Here is a 19,847-nt window from a genome sequence, read left to right on the forward strand (position 1 = left end):
ATTTCCCTTGGTTGTTTTTGGAGGCGTTACCTCATTTAGAACAGCTGGTGACACCTTCACCTCCAATCAGCAGATAAAAAGCTTATGTAGAAGGAAAGACAACATTTCTGCACATTTCAACATGTATTAGTTGCGTGATGAAAGCCCTGCACTTCTTCGGCAACAGCTGAGTCTCAGCACACAGACAGTTCTGTATTAATATTACATGGGAGGGAAGATAAGGTTGTTCTGATTGTTTCTTGATCTTATTTATGTAATTTTTTAAGATAGTGTCTTACAGATGACTATCCTTAAACTAAATTAATGAGGGGCAAAAGAGAGCCTAGTGGTCATGTTATGGGGCCCATGTTCAGAGACTGTTGTCGTCGTCACAGCGGCCATGGGTTCTAATCTGACTTTGGCCATCTGCTGCATGTCATCCCAAACTCTCTCTTCCCAGTTAATGTTGTGTTTTTTTTTTGTTTTTTTTTTACAGATACCGTAAACAGATGGAGGAGATGCAGAGAGCGTTCAATAAGACCATCATCAAGCTGCAGAACACCTCCCGCATTGCAGAGGAGCAGGTCAGTTTAAACCAATCAGAGCAGGACGAGTCCAAGTGTAAACAGGAAACAGTGGCGTGTTCTGACTGACAGATGTTTAACTGTCGTGTTTCATCAGGATCAGAAACAGACCGACTCCATCCACATCTTGCAGAGCCAGCTGGAGAACGTCACCAAACTGATGCTTAACCTCACGGCTACAGTCGGCCAGCTGCAGAGAGAGGTAGCACACCTGGAACACCTGGAACACCTGGAACACATACAAACACACACACACACACACACACACTTAAAGTACTGACAGCTGACTAAGACTGCATCATGTTCATAGACTGTAAAGAGTAAAAATGTGCACACAGGTTGACTCTGCTGAAAGTGTTGGTTTATTTACAGCAGAGTGGTGGTTAGAGGAACAAAACTTTTCATCCTTGTTTTTTCATGTCTAACACAAACCAGACCAGAAATGTGTAAATTTGACTTTTTGGAATTCAAAATGATCTCAGTAACAAGGTGTTGGAGGTTTTAATAGGAGGGAATCGAGGCTGTGCAGCACATGTGAGATGTTTAAAAGAAACACTGCAGAAAGAAGAAAGAACATAGACTGATGGAAATAATGTGACTCTAATAATTGAAGCCGCTCATGCAAACTGAACAAGAAACAAGAAAGAAGAAAGAAAGCTTTGTTCAGAAATAGTCGATCAGTTGGTGAAACTTTAACCACGAGAGAGGACAAACACACAGAAACATGAAGAGAACATGGAGAACAAATGGTACAATAGTCCAAAATATGTCTGGGACTTTATCTCAGAATTGTGTTTTTGAAATCCGTCCTCTCTTTATGTTCAGCGTCTGATGTCAAACTTTCACCTCCTGACCTTCACTGAGAACAGAGTTAGAGATTCAGCTGCTGACGAGGGGACATATAGAACATATCAGCCTTTAATTACATTATAAATACAAAGATATATGAATGTATATGGAATCTACCTTATCGCCACTGGGACTATATGTCTAATAAAGACATAATCTTAAAAGTCAACATATGCTTTATATGTTTAATCTTCTTTGAAGACAAACAGAAGAATGTGTATCCATGTTAATTAAGAGCTTTAGTGTCAAAGACAGGAACAAGAAAAAAATAATCCTTGTTTTTGTGACTCTGGGCCAATCTGGGCTTCACCTGTAATTTTCAGAGTTTGGCTGTTTTCCTCTGCAGGTGTCGGACCGTCAGAGTTACCTGGTGGTCTCTCTGGTCCTGTGTCTGTTTCTGGGTGTCCTGCTGTGTCTGCAGTGCTGCCGCAACTCCTCTCCAAAGCCCATCACCAACACTGCTGCCCTGCCCAAGAGCAACTACTACCCCAGCCCTAAGAGGTCAGACACACACACACACACACACACACACACACACACACACACACACACACACACACACACACACACACACACACACACTCATTTTGTTACAACTGTCCTGTCCATAAGAGCTATACGTCTCCTACTGATAATGGGTTTAAATAGGAGGTACTGAAGGATTTATAGACATCACTTGTTATCTAATGCTAATAAATAAGCGTGATCATATCACTTTGTAAACATTAGCGTTCATTTTTCTCCTCAGGTGTTTCTCCTCATACGATGATATGAGCCTGAAGCGAAGGGTGGCTTCTCCTCTTGTTCGCTCAAAGTCTTTCCACTTGTCCTCTACGGATGGTAAGAGCCCCGCCTCCTAAATACACACACGTCACACACACACACACACACACACACACATAGACACATCACTCTTCAGACCGGCCTTTGTTTTCCTCTCCTCTGTGTTTCCCTGATCATTGAAACATTTAGCCTTCATGTCAGGATCATGTTATCTCTGCTGTAGACCTCGCTGTAGATTCTTGCAGCTCTTTCTTTACTCTCATTCTCTCTGTCTGTATCTCTGCTGTATCCTGTCACACACACACACACACACACACACACACACACACACACACACACACACACTCACACACTCACACACTCACGTGGCCTTGCGCAGAGGCTAATGTGTGTGTTGCTTCAAGCAGCTCGAGCCTTCAGGGAGGGACTGCTGCAAACACTGAAGAATGAAAATCATTGAAACTCATGAAACCTTAAACTCCCCCTGCTGATCATTATCCCTCAGCTGCGTGTGTGTGTGTGTGTGTGTGGGTGCGTGTGTGAGGCTGTCATTGCCAGCTTGTGTGCACATGCAGGCTGAAGGAGTGTAATAATAGAGCATGGTGGTGCTTCGCTGGCTCGTAGACGTTTGCAAGTAGTGATCTTAAATCAAATTGCCTGTTTTCTGTCTGATTTTAGGTTGTGTATTTTTTTGTTATCTCTTTCACACACATAATTAGAATTTATTTATATATTTTGTGCATCTTTAATAAAACTACTTGCAAGGTCACTTCATGCTTGTGACATGTATGTTTTCCTGTTGCTCATTCCATCATTAACCCCCCCTCTCTCCCCTCCCCAGTAGGTCCAGATGACTTGTACATTGTAGAACCTCTAAGGTTTTCTCCAGAGAAAAAGGTACAGTGACTGTTCCACCTGAGGCCGCTCTGTCTGTCTTATTACTGTGTTAGACATTCTGATGTGTGGAGCAGCTGAAGAGAGCTCACGTTTCCTCCTCATACCCTCTCTGACTCTGTGGGTACATGCATGAGTACATGGTGGCATGGTGACTTGCATCACAGCTCTGGGATCAGTTATAAAGTCTGTGTTGTGTTATAAAGGGTTGTGATTTTTTAAAATAAAGTTTTTATTCTTTTTCACTGCACTTCTATGTTGAACTACATTCTGCTTCTGTGCAAATCTTTGCACTAAAATAAATCTCAGTCTAGGTGTTTTCAGACGGCAGGAACCTTTTTATAGTTCTAGAAACTTTTGGAACCTTTCCCCCCTTTTATTCATCCCTCAATGCAGGAACTATGAACTATTTTAGTTCAGAGAACCCCATTTAGAGGAACCCTTTTTTAGCTTTTTAGGAAGAAGCCAAGTGTTTTGCTCAGAACTGCAGAAAGTTACAGTCTGCAGCTGTAAAGTCCATACTTGTCTTTTGCACTCGCATTACTTTAGGATACTAAATGTGATATAAAACTGGGTTGCTTCTGTTATCCCAGGACATGTTGTTGCCACAATGATGTCCATTTTATAGTAAGAATCTTAATCTTCAATGAAATTGATCATGAGCAAATTGTGCAGCTCTGCTTTATTTAGTCAAATGTTCTTGAGATTATTTGTTTCCTTCATCATTCCCCCTAAACTTTCCCTCCTCTGACCTGTCTGTGACCTCAGTGTCTCTTACAAAAGTGTTCGATATGTTTTTACATTTTCAGGTGTGTTTCATGTTTCTCTCCATGTTTTGATCTCCCCCCTCCTGCCCTCTCTCTCTTTCTGCAGAAAAAACGCTATAAGACAAAATCTTTGGACAAAGTCGAGGTTCTGAAGTGTGAGTCGTCTCTCCCGCTCACAAACGGGGGACCAAAGTGTAACGGCTTCCAGCCGTGCCTCCCTGAACCTCCACCACCACCTCCCCCTCCTCCTCCTCCTCCTCCCACTCCTCCTCCTCTTCCTCCGCCTCCTGCTATCCCCTTACCTCCCCCTTCCTTTGCAGAGCAGATACCATCCCTGCCTCCTTCAGAGACCAGCAGTTGCAGCTCATCCACACACTCTGAGGAGTCCTACACGAGCCGCCTCCCCCCTCCCTCCCCAAGCTTCCCCTCCGCCGGTCTCTGCAACGGCCACCCCCTCCCCCTCCAGCAGCAGACCCCCCTTAACAAGTCCCGTCAGGAGAAGCGCTCGATGAAGAGGAGGAAATCACGGCAGACGGAGCTGCAGTTCCCTTCTGTGACAGGGGGGCGTGTGGAGTCCCTGCCCAGCCTGCAGCAGCTGATGAAGGGAAACAAGGAGATCAATGTGGGGACCATCGGGGTGACCGCCGTCACCGGACACGTTTAAAAAAAACACACAGAAACTTTATACACATACACACTTTATGGTAGCAGACTCACGTAGGAAGGAGATGAGATCGTACTGCATCCCAAAGAACCACATTTCCCATGAGCACCCAGATACACCGAGGAGCTGTAGCAGAAAGGAGCTCAGCCTCCTCTGACCCCGCCCTCCGTCAGAGACCTGTTTACGGTTACGTGCCTTTTTATCTGTTAAAGCTAAAGACCTGATGATGGACACAGAGACATCCATTACATCCATGTTTTTCTAATGGAGAAGCACATTACCCCCGACAGGTGAACATTAACTCCTCCCCCCTGTGAGCACAGAGAGCGGAGGCCCCGCCCTCAGCTCTTCTTCTACTGCAGGAAGGTCATGAAGTATTCTGCTGCTCTGTGGATGAAAAATGGGAGCGTGACTTCTCTTCCTCATTTCCTGTCTTCATTTCCACTTCTCTATCTTCATGCCGCATCCTGACAAGACTGCAGGTGTGTGTATGTGGGACCAGAGTGTTCAACTTTGTGCTTCAGATTGTGTGTGTGTCTCTGTCAGTGTGTTCCAAAACCGGCCACCATAGCTGAATGAAGAATTTTCTGCATGTGTGTGAACCTTTGAGTCCTTTCACTTTAGTTTCTTTGTTTATTCTTAAATTACAAACTCAGACGCAGCAGTTTGAAGATCCTCAGAGTTCAGATTTGTTTGGGCTGGGCCCTGAGAGCGCGCGCACACACACACACACACACACACACACGCACACGTGAAGAGGAGCTGCTGAAACAGGCTACAGGCAAACTACTGTCTTTTTTCTTCTGATGTATTTTATTATTTCTCTTCTTATTTTTGCAGCCAGTGTGGAGTTAAGGTTTCGGGATCAGGGTTAACTATACTGTAGGAGCACGTTAGGTGGAGAGCTTAATGTTTACACTTCCGTTACACACACACTTTTGCGCACACACACACAGACTACTACTGGGACTCTGCAGCCATGTCTGACTGAGTAGTTTTATTTATCTATTTATTTATTTAACAGAGGACAGATTTTGTACACGAGGCTCAGCCTGTCAGCCTGCAGAGTCACAGTAGATCCTGAAAGTGTTGCACAGAATTATTTCAGAGCGTACGTATATTTGAATGGCTCTTTTCTTCTTCTCTGATTTTGAATAGCTCTGAGTAGAGTTTGCTTGGGCCATATACATCCTTCAGGTGTGCGTTGAGTTGCTCGTCCTGCAGCAGAGGACTTTAAAAGGATCGTCTCAGCGCTGCGTTTGTGTCTGTTCAGAGCTGCTAGTGGAAAGGGCCTCACCGAGTCTCGTCCCGTTTTCTGTCTTCTTGTTTGTCGTCTGATTTTCGCTCGCCCTGTCAATTATATTAAGCCTCATCTCCGTTTAAACTCAGAGGGTTGTGTGAACTTTTGCAGGAAGTCACAGGCGCCATTCTGTTTTTAAACAGTTTTCTTTGTGTGAGCACTTTCTGAGCGGCTCTGTGTGGTCGGTCTTGTGTTCATTTTGACAGAGACAGAAAATCTTCATCATTTCCTCTCTGAGCTCCTCCTCATCCTCCTCCTCCTCTCACATCTCTCTCCCCTCCATCACTCTCCTCTCTGTGACTGTGAACTTTAAACATGCCTGCTTTTATTAACCACTCTTACATGTTTTCATCCAGAGCCTGAGCTCTCTGTGCACCCCCACGCTCACTCTTTAATCCACACCTTATTACTCTTCATGTGTAACCCCCCCCCCCCCCCATGATTTTGAAGAGAAGGATATGAACTGTCGATGGATAAAGGGAACGCAGCAGAGATGGATGATTCTGTTTGTTCCACACGCCGAGAGAATCGTCGTTTTTTTTTTTACCCTATTGAATGTGTATGATCTTGTGTGTGTGTGTGTGTGTGTTTACACATGTATGCATGTGAGGAGTGTTATTGTTGACCTCATGTATGTGTGTGTAAGACTACTTTGAATCTACTTATCCTGTAACACAGCGACTAGGAGGAGAAATTCTCAGAGTGCACTTTGTATGACTCCTCATGCCTTTTTTGTTTTTCTACCTTTTATTTCAAGTGCTTTCTTTTCTCTCCCTCTCTCTCTCCATCTCTCTCTCTCTGTGTGATTACTCTGAAGAGCTGCACAGGACTCTTTGAGCAGGAGTGAGTTACTACAAAACTGTAGTGCCATTAGAAACTGTGAATTTCTAAATAAAACCTTTTTTTGTTGTCTTTCACATTGGTGTTGTTTTATTTAATTTGGAGGTCTCTTCATGTTCAGCTGTAAAAGTCATAATGTCTTTACCTATAGGAAAAAACACGTTTGAATACACCAGTTAAAGGCTTTACAAACACTAAATGAATAATAGTCATGATAGTGTGTAAACTGATAAGAAACAGAAAATCTGAGGGTTTTTTTGTCTTTGAGGAGACTCTGATAGGATGATGATTGTATACATGCACTGACAAACAAAAGTATTACATTAATGCACATGCATATGGAACCCTGAAGAGGACATGCATCCACTCAGTTTTCTCAATAGCGAGAAGGTGTGTGTTGTTTTCTTGAGAACTTGTCACATTTATCTTCCTATCTCAGAGTAACAATGCTGGTTTTCACACTTGCAGATATTTGCAAGAGCTGTATGTGTGAACGCAAACAGCCACATTTTTCACACAGAGTTTCTCCTGCAAGCACCCGAGTATTGTTTCTGCAGACGCTCGGGTCATCTTTGCATCACTTCACACACAGAACAGGATGGATGTGTGAGGCACCTCTCCTCATGATGCCTTCATGTGTTGTAGGAAATGTAAAAAAGAATTGTCACAATGTTTTCACATACGAGGAATTTCCTTGAAAGAAAATATAAAAGCAAGGCATCAAACAGAAACTCAACTATTTGATATGAAAGCATTTATGAGCAATTTTTTGCCAGAACAGAGTATTTCTTCAAAGTTTACAAATCCAAAAATGTCTCTCTTTTACGAGAGAGACCTGGCTAATGTAGCAGCCATACGAACTCACAAACACAAACAAAACAACACAACATTCTACAATTCACTTAGCAGACGCTTTTATCCAAAGTGACGTACATCAGAGAGTAAATACAACACAAGCAAGGATCTAGAAAAAAGGAAACAATGTCAGTAAGAGCAAACGATCAGCTTTGAGTCCGATTGGACACACAGGTGCTGACAGGAAGTGACCAGAGGCAAAGCACAACATTGATGGCAGTTCTTGAGAGCTCTAATCAGTATAGAAACCATCTTATAAGTCATCGTTATCAAACAAAAACCATCGTCACAACCATCATCATCATCATCAATAATAAAAATAACCATCATCATTAAATGAAGTAACATGAATCACAACAAGTTCAAACAGGTATTCAAATGAACATTCGCCCCGTAGTAGAAAGAAAGACCACATGGCTCTGTCTCCATGTTCTTTCATGGTATTTTTAAATCTGTTAAAGAGATATCAGTGCGTCTAATTTGGCATTTTTCAAAGATGATTCCACATCAAGGTCATAATTGATTTTTTAATCTTTTTTTTTTGTGTTTTTCATTTTGACTTTCTGTTTTCAGTTAAAGTTTAGTTTTAATTAGTTATTTAATGCTGGTCTGTTATTGTAATTGGGTTTGTATTACATTTAGTGTTACTTTTAATTTTGTTTTCGTATCATAAATGGTTCAAATACAGATATCAAGTAACTTCTTTTTTCTTTTAACTAAAATGTAAGTCAGAGAAAAAATCTTAACTTCAACAGTCAGCAAGCTCGTCAAAACAACCTGACGTATCTGAGACGAACTGTATGATTAGTGTCACTCAGTGTGTTTGTGTTACAGATGAAAACTGTGAGGCTTCGTTTTTATTTATTTCATTCTCAGTTAATGAAAATGTTTTACATTTTAGTTTTCATTTCTTTGTTTCTGTTTTTGTTAACGATCGATAATACTGACTACTCCTGGGTCAGAAGCCCAGCCTTACACCTTCCTGAGATTCTGCTGCTTGTTTTTACAAGACTCCCAAATCTCCTCTTATTGGCCAGGTTCAGGCTTTCAAACCATGCAGCAATATAAAAGCTTAGAACAGATTCAATAAGTCGTCTGTGAAAGACATTTTTATTCAACCTTTCTTTATATTTTAATGACTAGTAACTGTTAGTACGAATGTTCAGAGCAGAGGTGTCAAACTCATAAGGTCATAAGGTCGGAGGCCGCATTTGTTCAAATGAGAGCTGACTTTGTTTATTAATACAGTCACAAAACATCTCATGAACCTTAAAGATTTAGTTTGGCCTTTAAATCAAAGAAGACACATATTCTCCTGAAAGGCTCATTGGTGTCAATATCAACACAGGACTAGTCCTCTGGATTAGAGATTATCTTTCCTGTCGTCCACAGAGGGTTCGTGTCAGAAAAACCCCCTATTTACAAATTCATTTAAGATCAATGACAAAGATTTCATCATATTTAAGTATGAGGATGATGTGGCCCTTGTTGGGCTGTTACAGTAAAATTATCCTTTAGGTGAAGCTGTGGATTTGTCACACACAAAGGCCCTGCAGACATGGTGCCGACACTAGCCGGCTAGAAATGAATGTAGACAGGAAAAAATAGTGAATGATCTGCACTAAATAAGATCTGAAAACACAGCCAGTCACACTTGACAGCCAACTTATCTAAACTTTTGAAGTTTTTAAATAGCTCGGCACAGGACTGTCAGTTTAGCTTCTCTGAAAATACAGAGGATATTTCCAATTCCAAGATATGCTCACAGCCACTTTATCTTCTTAAAAAACAAAGTGGCCTTGGTGTGAGTCAGCAAATCTTAGAACTAGGGTACAAATCTATTGTTGAGTGCGTCTTAACTTTCCACCCAGCTGCCTGGTACGGCCACAGGCCACTTGAACTGTAGATTTAAGAATACACTCTCTAAGATTGTGTCAACAGTAGGTGAAGTACTGGGCAAACTAATTCCCATTCTCTCTTCTGCCAGTTTGAGCCTCTGAGCACAGGGTGGAGCTATAGAGCCCTCTAGCAAATAACAATATATTTAAGAAGTAATTGATCAAGTGCAACAAACACCATTAACCTTATAATATGCCAGATGAAATCTGAACCATGACATGAACTTTTTTCACTATAATAATAATAATACATTGTATTTATATAGCACTTTTTCACTCAAAGACACTTTACAAAGTTATAAATAGACAAAGCAAGTTAATGGAAACAAAAAACGTTTTTAATTTGTACATTTAGCTGCTGTGTTTGTCTGTGATCATGATTACCTAAACGTTTTATGTTGCTTTGTGTGTCTGGACCTCTGGTGGACAATTAAAGATCTATTCTATTCTATTCTATTTTATTTTATTCCATTGGGGGGGTCAGACTAACTTTAGCCAACATCGCTGCCTCAACACATGGATGTATAGGATGTTGGCTAATTTATTAAATAAAATCATTCAATATAAAGTACTTCAGTACCCATCAGTGATCACTGAATGTTAACGCAGAGTAAATGTAAAATGTAATTATGCAGAGGGGTAACAAGCAACAAGTTACACAAAACTTTATGCCTGACTGCCGAAGATCTGAATACTCTGGCATTATCTAATAATGACTTTATAAGACTGACAGTGAAAAACAGTGCAAACTGCATGTTGGCTCATGAAATTAAAGAAAATGTTCAACATTATAGGATAAATGACAGTAATTAGACTATATTTATAGCGTTGATAAAGTAGGAGCGTTTTCATTTTCATGAGCAACACCACCTCCGGCCAGGCGGCGTCGCTGTGGGCAGAGCGGGGCGCTGTTTACCTTAATCCAAAAACATCATGGAGGACGAGCTGGATGTTGATATCGAGGGAGAAGAGTTTGACAGCAGTATGAGGTTATTATGTTTTCTATTTTGGATTTCTTAACACACTTTCTGTCTGCTGGTTCTCTCTGTCGGGGTGCAGACCGGTTCACCGGGACCTGGGTCTGGTTTCTTTTCCCGGAGGAGGAGGGACAGCGGAGTCAGCTCGCTCTCTGTGTGGCAGCTGGACATTCTCCTGATGTTTTTATGATGATAAACAGAAATCCAAATGTGTATCTTTAATGGTGATGTAATGTGTGTGTGTCAGTGAGCTGCAGGGGGCAGGTTTAGCCCAGGAGCCGTTCTTACAGTCTGCGTGGAGGAGCAGCGCGGGAGTTCTGGTATGAGAAGATAACACCTGCAGCTATTTGTTTACTGTTTAGCTGATGGACTGGGTTTGTTTGTGTTGTCTCTGTTTCTTCCTCACTGTCTGTCTGTCTGTCTGTGTCTGTGTGTGTGTCTGTAGCCGTGGGAGCTCGACAGCTCCATCAGTCCGGAGAACAGGGAGGTGATAGAGAAGATGCTGCTGGAGGAACAGTATCCTTCCACTGTCCTTGAACGCACCACGCAGAGAGAGTAGAATAGAAAATGCTCTATTGTCCAATGTTTTTGATAGCACATGTTTTAAAATGATCAAATCTCTGTTTTTAAAATGAACAATTGTATAAAGTCAAACTACAGATCTTACCACAGATCCCATAATATCCTTATTTTCACCTTTCATGTGGTCAGTAAGTGAAACCTATAGAGTAGCTTTGCATTATTTCCAGCTAAAACAACTCCTTTTATAGTTCATACTGGCTTCTCAAAGTTAGGCCTTATGACTGAAACCGTTTGTCTTAGCTGCTGTCTCTTTAAGGCCCCCCTCCCCACATGCCCACTTTCTTCTGATTGGTCAGCTCTCTGGAAGCTTTCTGGGGGCAAAACGCTGCAGGGCTGCCAGCAGAGGGCTGCTCTCCAGTGCTAGGGGGAAGAAAGCCTATGTAAGAGGTATTAACAGCTTACACAGAGGCTTGAAGCTGTCTGGTAAAAATCTTGGTTTGATATCGGGGAACAATGTCATGATTTGCAGAACAAGCTGTTTAGGGCCCTCTGACTTATCCTAAGATTACTCCAACATGCATCTTCCTCTTGATCTGAAACTTTGCCCTCACTTAGCATGGACTTCCAGCTTTGTAAAACTATATGTGAGTTTCAAATGGCGATCAGCATTATGGGTCAACTTTAACCAAAAGCTGAGAGGAGAAATAGAGGGAGAGCACTGTCTAAATTTTGCCTTTACATTGACCGAAAGTATTGTATAGTTAACAAAGCTTTAATAATAGTCTACATGCAGTGGACATATATGGTTATCATTTGGTTATTAAGGTGTTTACAGCTCCATTAAAAAAACAAAATTTCCATTTCTGAAGTTTTACTTTGAACAAACATTTATCTGATGTATCTTCTATTTGTGGTTTTACATTTTACAAATAGTACATACAGCCTTCAGATGTTGACAAAATACCATTACTGACATTTTGCGAGCTTTTAAAACTATAGAATTCCGTTTTTAAACGTCAGTGTGAAGTGTGTTTGATCCGATCGACTGTTAGGATGCCACTCATCATTAAATCTGTTGGTCCTTAGCTGTACCTTTAGATACTACCTGACAGGTGAGCAGGTTCAGAATCATATCTGGGAGAGTGACACAAACAACAAACTAAAAGTGAAGAAGTAAGTCAGTTATTCCCCGTATTATCACCAGTCTTTCTTCACTGTTGTTTGTATTCATGTCTCACTGTTTCTCTGTTGGATGTTCAGGTCTCCAGCAAAGAGCTCCACCTCAGGATCGTCGTTACGCTGGTCCAGACAGGAGAGAGATTTGTTTGAGGAAGGACTGGTAAGCTGGAGTCTACCTGCTGCTCAGGTGTAACAGCAGCAACACCAATTTCCAACATAGCGACCGCCACCGTTCAGCTTCATAACTGTTCTTTAGAGACCAATTACATTTGAGCCTCAACTTTGAAACAACCAAAAGGGCGCCACTCGATGATCTCATACAGGGTCAGCATTTCAGTAAAATCTTAAAATCAATTCTTAAAGTGAAAGGGAGCCAGTGGAGGGAAGCGGGGATATAGGATGAGACAATATTGTTTAGCTTGAAGAAGGCTTTTAGATAAACAAAAGGACCTGATTATTCAGCTCTTCAGGTAAACAAGGTGCATCAGAGAATTCTAACCTCAAAACAAGCTAGATATCAGCAGCTTGATTTGCAGCTCCTCTCGATGGCCTCTGTTGTCTGGATTTCCTTGGTTAAAACAGATTTGTTTTTGAATGTGAAGATGCTTTACTCAGTCTGGGTTCCATCACTGGGTCAGTGTGCTTTTAAGAAGAAATGAGCTCTGAGAATGTTTCAGCTAAAGTAGGAAAATACTCAACTTTTATGTTGTGACTCCTTTTGTAAAGCTCACAGCCTGTTCCTCAAACGTGTAAAAGTGTAGATGTTCCAAAGAAAAATACTTTTCTAATCAGCAGTGTCGTATACTTCTATGTGTGAGTGGATTATTATTTCAGACAAGAAGCATGAGTGTGTTGGTGTCTGAGGTGTGTTTCTCTCCAGGCTCAGTTTGGTCGAAGGTGGACTAAAATCTCCAGGTTGCTGGGCAGTCGCTCGGTCCTTCAGGTGAAGAGTTACGCCAGGCAGTACTTCAAACACAAGGTGAGTCTCTCCTTCACCTTTTACCAATTAAGTATCCCTGATATGTTCCCCAGGAGGGGTTTTAGCAACAATTATGTAGAACCTCTTTCTTCATCTGTTTTTTTTTTTTTAATTCAGGCTAAATCTGAACCCAGACCGGCAGCTCCCCCTGAAGGTCCTGCCCCGCCCCTGCAGCCTCTTCAGTCCACCTCCAGTCAGACCCCAGCTCTCACAAACACAGTGCGGATAGAGAAGCTGTCCGATGAGGAGGATGAGGAGGTGGACATCACTGATGATCTGAGTGATGAAGGACAATCCTGTAAACGCGAGCGGCTAACAGGGACGGAGATCCTCACAGACCGCCCCACGCAGGAGCACACAGATCCGGGTCAGACTGAGACTGAGGACCAACACTGCACCGAGTCTACGCAAAGTCCCGAGCCAAACGCTGGAGGGACGGAGCTGGAGCAGAGAGGGACAGAAGCTATGACGGACTCGGAGCACGAGGACCAGAGTTCCCAGTGTGGGAGTCCAGTTCAGATGGATGAGGGCTGCAGGGACAGCTTAGGTGAGACCTCATGGGTCTGCGTAAGAACATTCCCACGCGTGGTATTTATCAACTTCTACTTGTACTGAGGGATGAGTGTGAATATAAGTACAGCTCTGACCGTGCTTACAAAAGAGAATCTAGTGTTTGAAGATTAAACGAAGAAAAGAAAGTGTCACAGTACACACTAATCAACATCCAGGAATATTCTGAGTATTCTTTAACTAAAAACACTGAAATCTAAAAAAAAAAAAAAAAAATTCTAGTTTGAAACTGACATGTTGCCTAATTGTGTCTGTTTCTGGGTGTAATTAATATGGTATTATTCTGTCCTCCAGCTGCAGGTACTTCCCACTTGTTCATTGTGATTTGTTTATTTTTTTCAGGGCGCAGTCTGCCTGATGGAGCAGAAGAAGAAGAACAAGAGGAGGAGGAGGAGGAGGAGGAGGACGAGGAGGAAGAGGAGCTGAAGGCTCCGGAGCAGGAGGTACACATGGACATGGAGAGCATCAGTGAGGATGAGAAACAAGCTATCCCCGAATTCTTTGAGGGACGACCATCGAAGACTCCTGAAAGATACCTGAAGATCCGAAACTACATCCTGGATCAATGGTGAAAGCTGACACACGATTGGTCGCTTGTTTCTTCATCTCTCTGAAGAAGAGGAAGAAGAAGAGCTCATGCTGTTTGCTTTGTTCACCAGGATGAAGAGTAGACCCAGATACCTGAACAAGACCTCAGTCCGGCCCGGTCTGAAGAACTGTGGAGACGTGAACTGCATCGGGAGAATTCACACGTACCTGGAGCTGATCGGAGCCATTAACTTCAACTGTGGTGAGTTCACTGAACCTGGGACAACATGATTCTGTGCCTCTTCAACCCTCTAAAATACAATTTGTGCCACAGAGAACCCCTTAAATTAACATTTCTTTAAAAACAGCTCCATCTCAAAATGTCAATACTCAAAACTTTTCAGTACCACATGTTTTAGAGCGATGCGATCTCTGTCGTATTTTAACCAAAAGCTGCCGCAGAGGAAGAGAGCAGCGATGGTTCATCTGGAAAATACTAAAGTCTTATAAAGATGCAAAAGTTCTGTTTATGTCTCTTACAAACAAACAGAGAGCAGCTGTGTTTGTTCAATTAAGACAGAATGCAGGAGTTTGTCTGCAATCTCTAGTTATCATAAACAATATGAGTTGCCTAGGACTTTGTTGCCGTGGTATCAATGTCCTCCTTTTCTTGGTTTTAGTGTAAACTAGGGATGTCCATTTCAAGAAAATGTGCTAATTCCAAAGTCAATGGCATTCATTTGAATTGTATCTGTATTTATTGGATGTATTGCTGGTGATTACTTTTCTCAGAGATAGACCAGGATGTATGTCTTTCTTTTTTTAGCTTGATGCTAACACATTATTAAACATTGTCACTATCAGAGCATCTCGGTTATTTAAACAAACAATCTATTTTACTGAAAGTTAATCACGACAGATCGTTCCTTCATCTCTTCATGTTCTGTCTCCGCGCTGTCTCACAGAACAAGCCGTCTACAATCGTCCGAGGGTGGTGGACCGATCCAAGCAGAAGGAGGGCAGGGATGTGAGGGAGGCGTACCAGCTGGCTCAGAGGCTGCAAAGCATGGTGGGTAATCATCAGATCCGAACATCGTTTTAAGTAAGTCAAGTAAACCTGACTGTGAGCTAACTGCTGATTGGCTGCTCGTTGTAGCGGACCAGGAAGCGGCGTGTGCGGGACACGTGGGGGAACTGGTGTGACTCTAAAGACCTGGAGGGACAGACATATGAGGTAAGGACACACACACACACACACACACACACACACACACACACACACACACACACACACACACACACACACACACACACACACACTGCAGTTTATTATTGATCAGTGCGTAACTTCACATCAGTTCATTTAATGATGCTGTGTGTCTTTCAGCATCTCAGTGCAGAGGAGCTCGCTCTCAGGAGAGAAGAGATGAAGAAGCGTCAGAAAACCAGCAAGAGCTCCAAATTAAGAGAGTGAGTGTGATGGATACATGAAGCTTTGTTTTATGTTTGTGTAAATATTAACAGTCACACTCCTTCTTTCAGGTCTTTGGATCCGTTCCAGTTGATTCCCTGCCGGACTTTTGGAGAAGAAGTTCAGGTGAGAGTATGTTTACCTCATCATTCAGTGTCAGAAATGCCGCTACAAGAGTACATGAGGCTGGAGATAAGGGACGCAAAACACAACTCAGGGAGTCAGGAAGCACTGACATTTATTACTTAGATGATAGTTGATTTATATCAACAACAATAAAAGAAACTAAAAATGTAACCTATGGAGTTAAAAAAGAAGGAATCAGGTGGTGCAGCCACCCATGACGGAGTGGAATTTTAACTTTACAAATTACAGACATGGTTGATTAGCACAGGATTAAAACACTGCTGTTTGATATGACATCCCTCTGTTAGCATTCACACAGCCTCGTATTACATTCCCTCCCGTATCACCCAGAACCCAGCTAACAAATTAAAACAATAAAGCAATCAAATTGTTATTAAAAGCTTCTGTTTGCTGATCCCCCAGGAACCATTCCAGGTCATTGTGTGTGCAGAGACTCTCCTTATCATGGACATGGTACGCAACACACACACACACGCACGCACGCACGCACACACACACACACACACACACACATCTCAGTTTATAAAGTGCATTTTATTTCTCTATCTATTGGTTTTATTTAATCAGCACGGTGCACATTAATCAACCAGCCATACACATTAAAAGTACAAAGTACATGACAAATAACAGATCCACATTCAATATATGCATCATGAGGTGAGAGAAGGCTCACCAGAGATGTAGGATACACAGGTGTTACCTTGAAAAGTTTGAAAGAGTTAAAGCAGCTAATGACGTACGTCACGGTCAATCTGGGAGAAAATCTTATTTTCTTGAATAATTGCAAGAGACTTTCCAATAGTAGTTTTCCTTGAAATGCACATCCCTAATCTCAACATTTTTTCAACCGATTAAGTTAGTTATCACTTTTCCATGTCAGGGTTATAAAAGGGACTGAAACATTTGTCCGAAGTCAAGATGTAATTTTAACATGTTTTATTCTTCAAACAATATCCATAAAAACAGCTCCTTATGGGCTGAGTGAAGATATCAAGAAGGTTCTGAGACATCTTAGAGAGAGCAGATACAAAACATTCTCCACAGAGGAAGAAGAATAAAAAATATGACTGAGCATGTAGGAAAGCGAAACATCTCTGACGACGAGGAAGAGAGAGACCCCTGGGTGCTCAGGAGATTGATACCTGACAGAAGTAGAAGTGTGACAGAAGCGGGTGGTTGAAGGTGATGAGCCCTAAGACAAGGCTCTAAATGATCACCTGCTATCTAAAATACATGTTTCATTTTAGTCTGTCTTTCATTTATCGTCATGAAACTGACCAAATATGTTTGTCGTGCCCGTCAGCACGCGCATGTGTCGCGAGGGGAAGTCATCGGTCTGCTGGGGGGAACTTTCAACGAAGAAGAGAAGGTGTTAAAGGTGAGAGAAAGTGGATGGCGAGGGTTAAAGGTCATCATGCTGTTATAAACTTCTGTTCACAGCAAACCATTTTATATGTGTGTGTGTGTGTGTGTGTGTGTGTGTGCAGATCTGTGCAGCAGAGCCGTGCAACAGTGTGAGCACAGGTCTGCAGTGTGAGATGGACCCGGTGTCTCAGACTCAGGCCTGTGAAGTGCTCTCCTCTCTGGGCTTCAGCGTGGTGGGCTGGTACCACTCACACCCCTCATTCCACCCGAACCCCTCTGTGCGAGACATCAACACACAGGACCAATTCCAGGTGAGTCCAGAAGGGGGAGACACTTCAAACTGCAGAAAAAACATGTATCATACTCAGCCACTTTGGAACTAGCTGCTGTTACTGTAGCTTCCACACGGAGCTAAAGGTTGGGTTGTCAGTCTCAGTGGTGTCGCTTGTGAATATGTCATGAAGAACAGAAAGAGGCCCAGCTCAGTGGTGTAGAAACACCACCTCCGAACAGTGCTTTGTTTGCTTTATTGAAAAGTGACATAGACACACCAGTACTCAGGAATGGAAGCTTTCAATGACTACAAAGCAGGTTCTGTAAATGCTTCACAGTTTTAGATGTCTGAAGTTATTTTAACACTCATAATGAGAGCTGATTAAGGACCAAATTGTATTTTTACCCTTTTGTTAAACTGGATGAAAAGTTGTCATTGCAAAAAACAATAGTAAGGCTGAGGGCAGAAAAAGTTTCCTTGCGTTAAAAAAATACAGACCTACTGAGGAGCCATGCGGGGAATATTTTTGTAACGTTACCTCACAGTACTTTTGTATTCCCTTGCAACTTGTGATTTCCTTGATCTGTGCTGGTGCGTTTCACTTGAAGTGGCTGGGTGGGAATAGATGTATTGCTCAAAGGAAGAGGAGCGAGAAGAAGAAGAAAAGTATTGTGAGTGAACATGAAAATAGATCTCTAAAGAAACTCCCGTTACCTATCATGGCTAAAATGAAAACACTTTTTTTTTTTTTAAATGGAAGGTGAAAGAAGCTGTCAGCCCTGATTGGAGGCTTAATCGACATGAACTTGTGACCTGATTCCCTGTGTTCTGATTCGCTCAGAGTTATTTCTCTCGTGGTGGAGCCCCCTTCATCGGGATGATTGTGAGCCCGTATGACCCTGCGAACCGCTCCCCACACTCCCAAACCACCTGCCTGTTAGTGAGAGAGAGCCAGGAGCCCTCAAGCCCACAGAGTGAGTCTCATTTACAAGACACACACACACACACACACACACACTCACACAGACACAAAGTCCTGATTTAACACTTCAAAACTGCAAAAAAAAAAAAAAAAATCTTTTGCTGAGCTTTGCCATTAGCTCTCCTCAGCACTTTGAATTTTGGCAGTTTTTATGTGTTGAATAAATAAAGCTGCCTTGCCTTTCCTCCTCAGAGCTGCCGTACAGATTTGACTTCCTGTCGTCAGCAGAGCGTCCGGACTGGGAGCAGACGATGAGGAGAGCTCAGTGGATCATCAACAAATATTGTCTGGCTCCCGGGTGAGAATCAATAATCACGACTCTCCTTCCACATTCTCATCCTGCGTTAACGTTTGGGCATCCTAACTGTTCTCTGCTCTCTGTAGGAGTGTGCAGATGGACAGATATTTCCGGAAAGACTCCCATCTCACCTTTCTGGAGAAGGTCTGTCCAGCTCTTAAAACGTTCTACCCGTTCTCAGCCTGAACTGTTGCGTTGCGTTCCTCTTATTGACCTCTATATTTACATCCTCTCCTCAGATGCTGTCGTCTTTGGCCAGGTACCTGGAGCCCCTGCCAGATGAGGAGGGAGACCCCTTCCTCACACAGATCCAGGCCCTTTTCCAGTCTGACTTCATTGCCAAACAGCAGCAGGCGTCTGAGCAGGACGGGGAGGAGGAAGAATCTTTGGATACCTCACACAGACCAGTGGGCTCAACTGAGCTGGTTATGAGCGAGGAGCGCCCCCTGCTGGGAGTAGCAGACTCTGACGATGATGTAGGCAGCGCTTCAGACGGCAGCTCAGAGACGCAGAGCAGCATGGTGTTACATCTGGGCTCTGTGCTGTCCACTGAACATGATTATCTACTCTAATGTTGACCCATTCACTTCATCTGACTGTAGATATTTCAACAATTATTTCATCTTAATATGAAGAGTTTTTTTTTACCAGAGTATTTTATATTCTTCTTCCTTAAAAGAAAGGGTGGGGCGTGGTCTATCTTAGCAGACACTGAGGGAAAATGTGCAGACTAAAAATCTGTAAGTTTGAGAGTTTGCAAAATAAGGACAGAAAATGTGTTAGAAACTTTGAGAATGCTGTTTTTCAAGTCAGTATTAAGGATTTGTTTCAAGAACTTAGTGTCTGATCATCTCTGTGATGGTCCAAAAAGACAGTTGAGTGAATATTTGGAGTGTATGTATTGACTGAAACATTGTTAATTTCTTTGAAACCAAATATTAAAAACCTATTTTCATATTTTTGGCTTAATGTCAATTTTGTGTAAAAGTTTCATGAGGTAAAAAAGCTCCAACAACACTTTAAGTAGATCAACTTCATTAAAAAATTAGGAAGACCTCCCCCCCCCAACAGGGCTTTGTGACCCTGATGAACGCCAAACGCCAAAACGCGTAGGTCTATTCTGTTAATAAAGTTGATCTTCA

At 42.4% G+C, this 19,847-nt stretch overlaps 2 protein-coding genes across 6 annotated transcripts in view; both read left to right on the forward strand.

The window, feature by feature from the left end:
- The window catches only part of suco (SUN domain containing ossification factor), a 49,260-nt gene extending 42,523 nt beyond the window's left edge, over positions 1–6,737 (forward strand). For 3 of the 4 annotated variants that reach the window (XM_020631790.3, XM_065956026.1, XM_065956027.1), the window contains 6 exons: positions 476–563; positions 661–765; positions 1,759–1,913; positions 2,161–2,252; positions 3,037–3,092; positions 3,963–6,737. In XM_020631790.3, coding sequence (XP_020487446.2) covers positions 476–563; positions 661–765; positions 1,759–1,913; positions 2,161–2,252; positions 3,037–3,092; positions 3,963–4,520 — 1,054 coding nt within the window. In that variant the 3' untranslated portion in view covers positions 4,521–6,737. The remainder of the gene's footprint in view (positions 1–475; positions 564–660; positions 766–1,758; positions 1,914–2,160; positions 2,253–3,036; positions 3,093–3,962) is intronic. The other variant, XM_065956025.1, reaches the window with a different exon arrangement.
- A 3,582-nt stretch (positions 6,738–10,319) lies between these two features.
- On the forward strand, positions 10,320–19,662 carry mysm1 (Myb-like, SWIRM and MPN domains 1). Of its 2 annotated transcripts, XM_020631880.3 has the most exons (20): positions 10,320–10,402; positions 10,638–10,710; positions 10,836–10,906; positions 12,011–12,085; positions 12,173–12,251; positions 12,972–13,070; positions 13,188–13,617; positions 13,983–14,208; positions 14,300–14,430; positions 15,134–15,237; positions 15,325–15,402; positions 15,556–15,638; positions 15,711–15,765; positions 16,189–16,239; positions 17,090–17,164; positions 17,274–17,462; positions 18,267–18,399; positions 18,600–18,705; positions 18,792–18,849; positions 18,945–19,662. In XM_020631880.3, the coding sequence occupies exons 1-20, from the start codon at positions 10,347–10,349 to the stop codon at positions 19,275–19,277; spliced, it is 2,505 nt and encodes an 834-aa protein (XP_020487536.2). In that variant the 5' UTR covers positions 10,320–10,346; the 3' UTR covers positions 19,278–19,662. The 2 variants fall into 2 exon arrangements, with proteins under 2 accessions (XP_020487536.2, XP_020487537.2); XM_020631881.2 differs by lacking the exon at positions 10,638–10,710 and having other exon boundaries at positions 10,329–10,402.
- Positions 19,663–19,847: the final 185 nt, after the last annotated feature.

This window comes from Labrus bergylta, chromosome 6 (assembly GCF_963930695.1).
Source record: "Labrus bergylta chromosome 6, fLabBer1.1, whole genome shotgun sequence".
NCBI lineage: Eukaryota > Metazoa > Chordata > Actinopteri > Labriformes > Labridae > Labrus > Labrus bergylta.

What these genes read in the sequence shown, in the direction of transcription:
- mysm1 (XM_020631880.3), top strand. Translation starts at nt 10,347, where the DNA reads ATGGAGGACGAGCTGGATGTTGATATCGAGGGAGAAGAGTTTGACAGC. An exon ending in AACAAACTAAAAGTGAAGAA is followed by an intron (nt 12,086 to 12,172) that starts GTAAGTCAGTTA and finishes TTGGATGTTCAG; the next exon opens with GTCTCCAGCAAAGAGCTCCA. An exon ending in GGGCTGCAGGGACAGCTTAG is followed by an intron (nt 13,618 to 13,982) that starts GTGAGACCTCAT and finishes TATTTTTTTCAG; the next exon opens with GGCGCAGTCTGCCTGATGGA.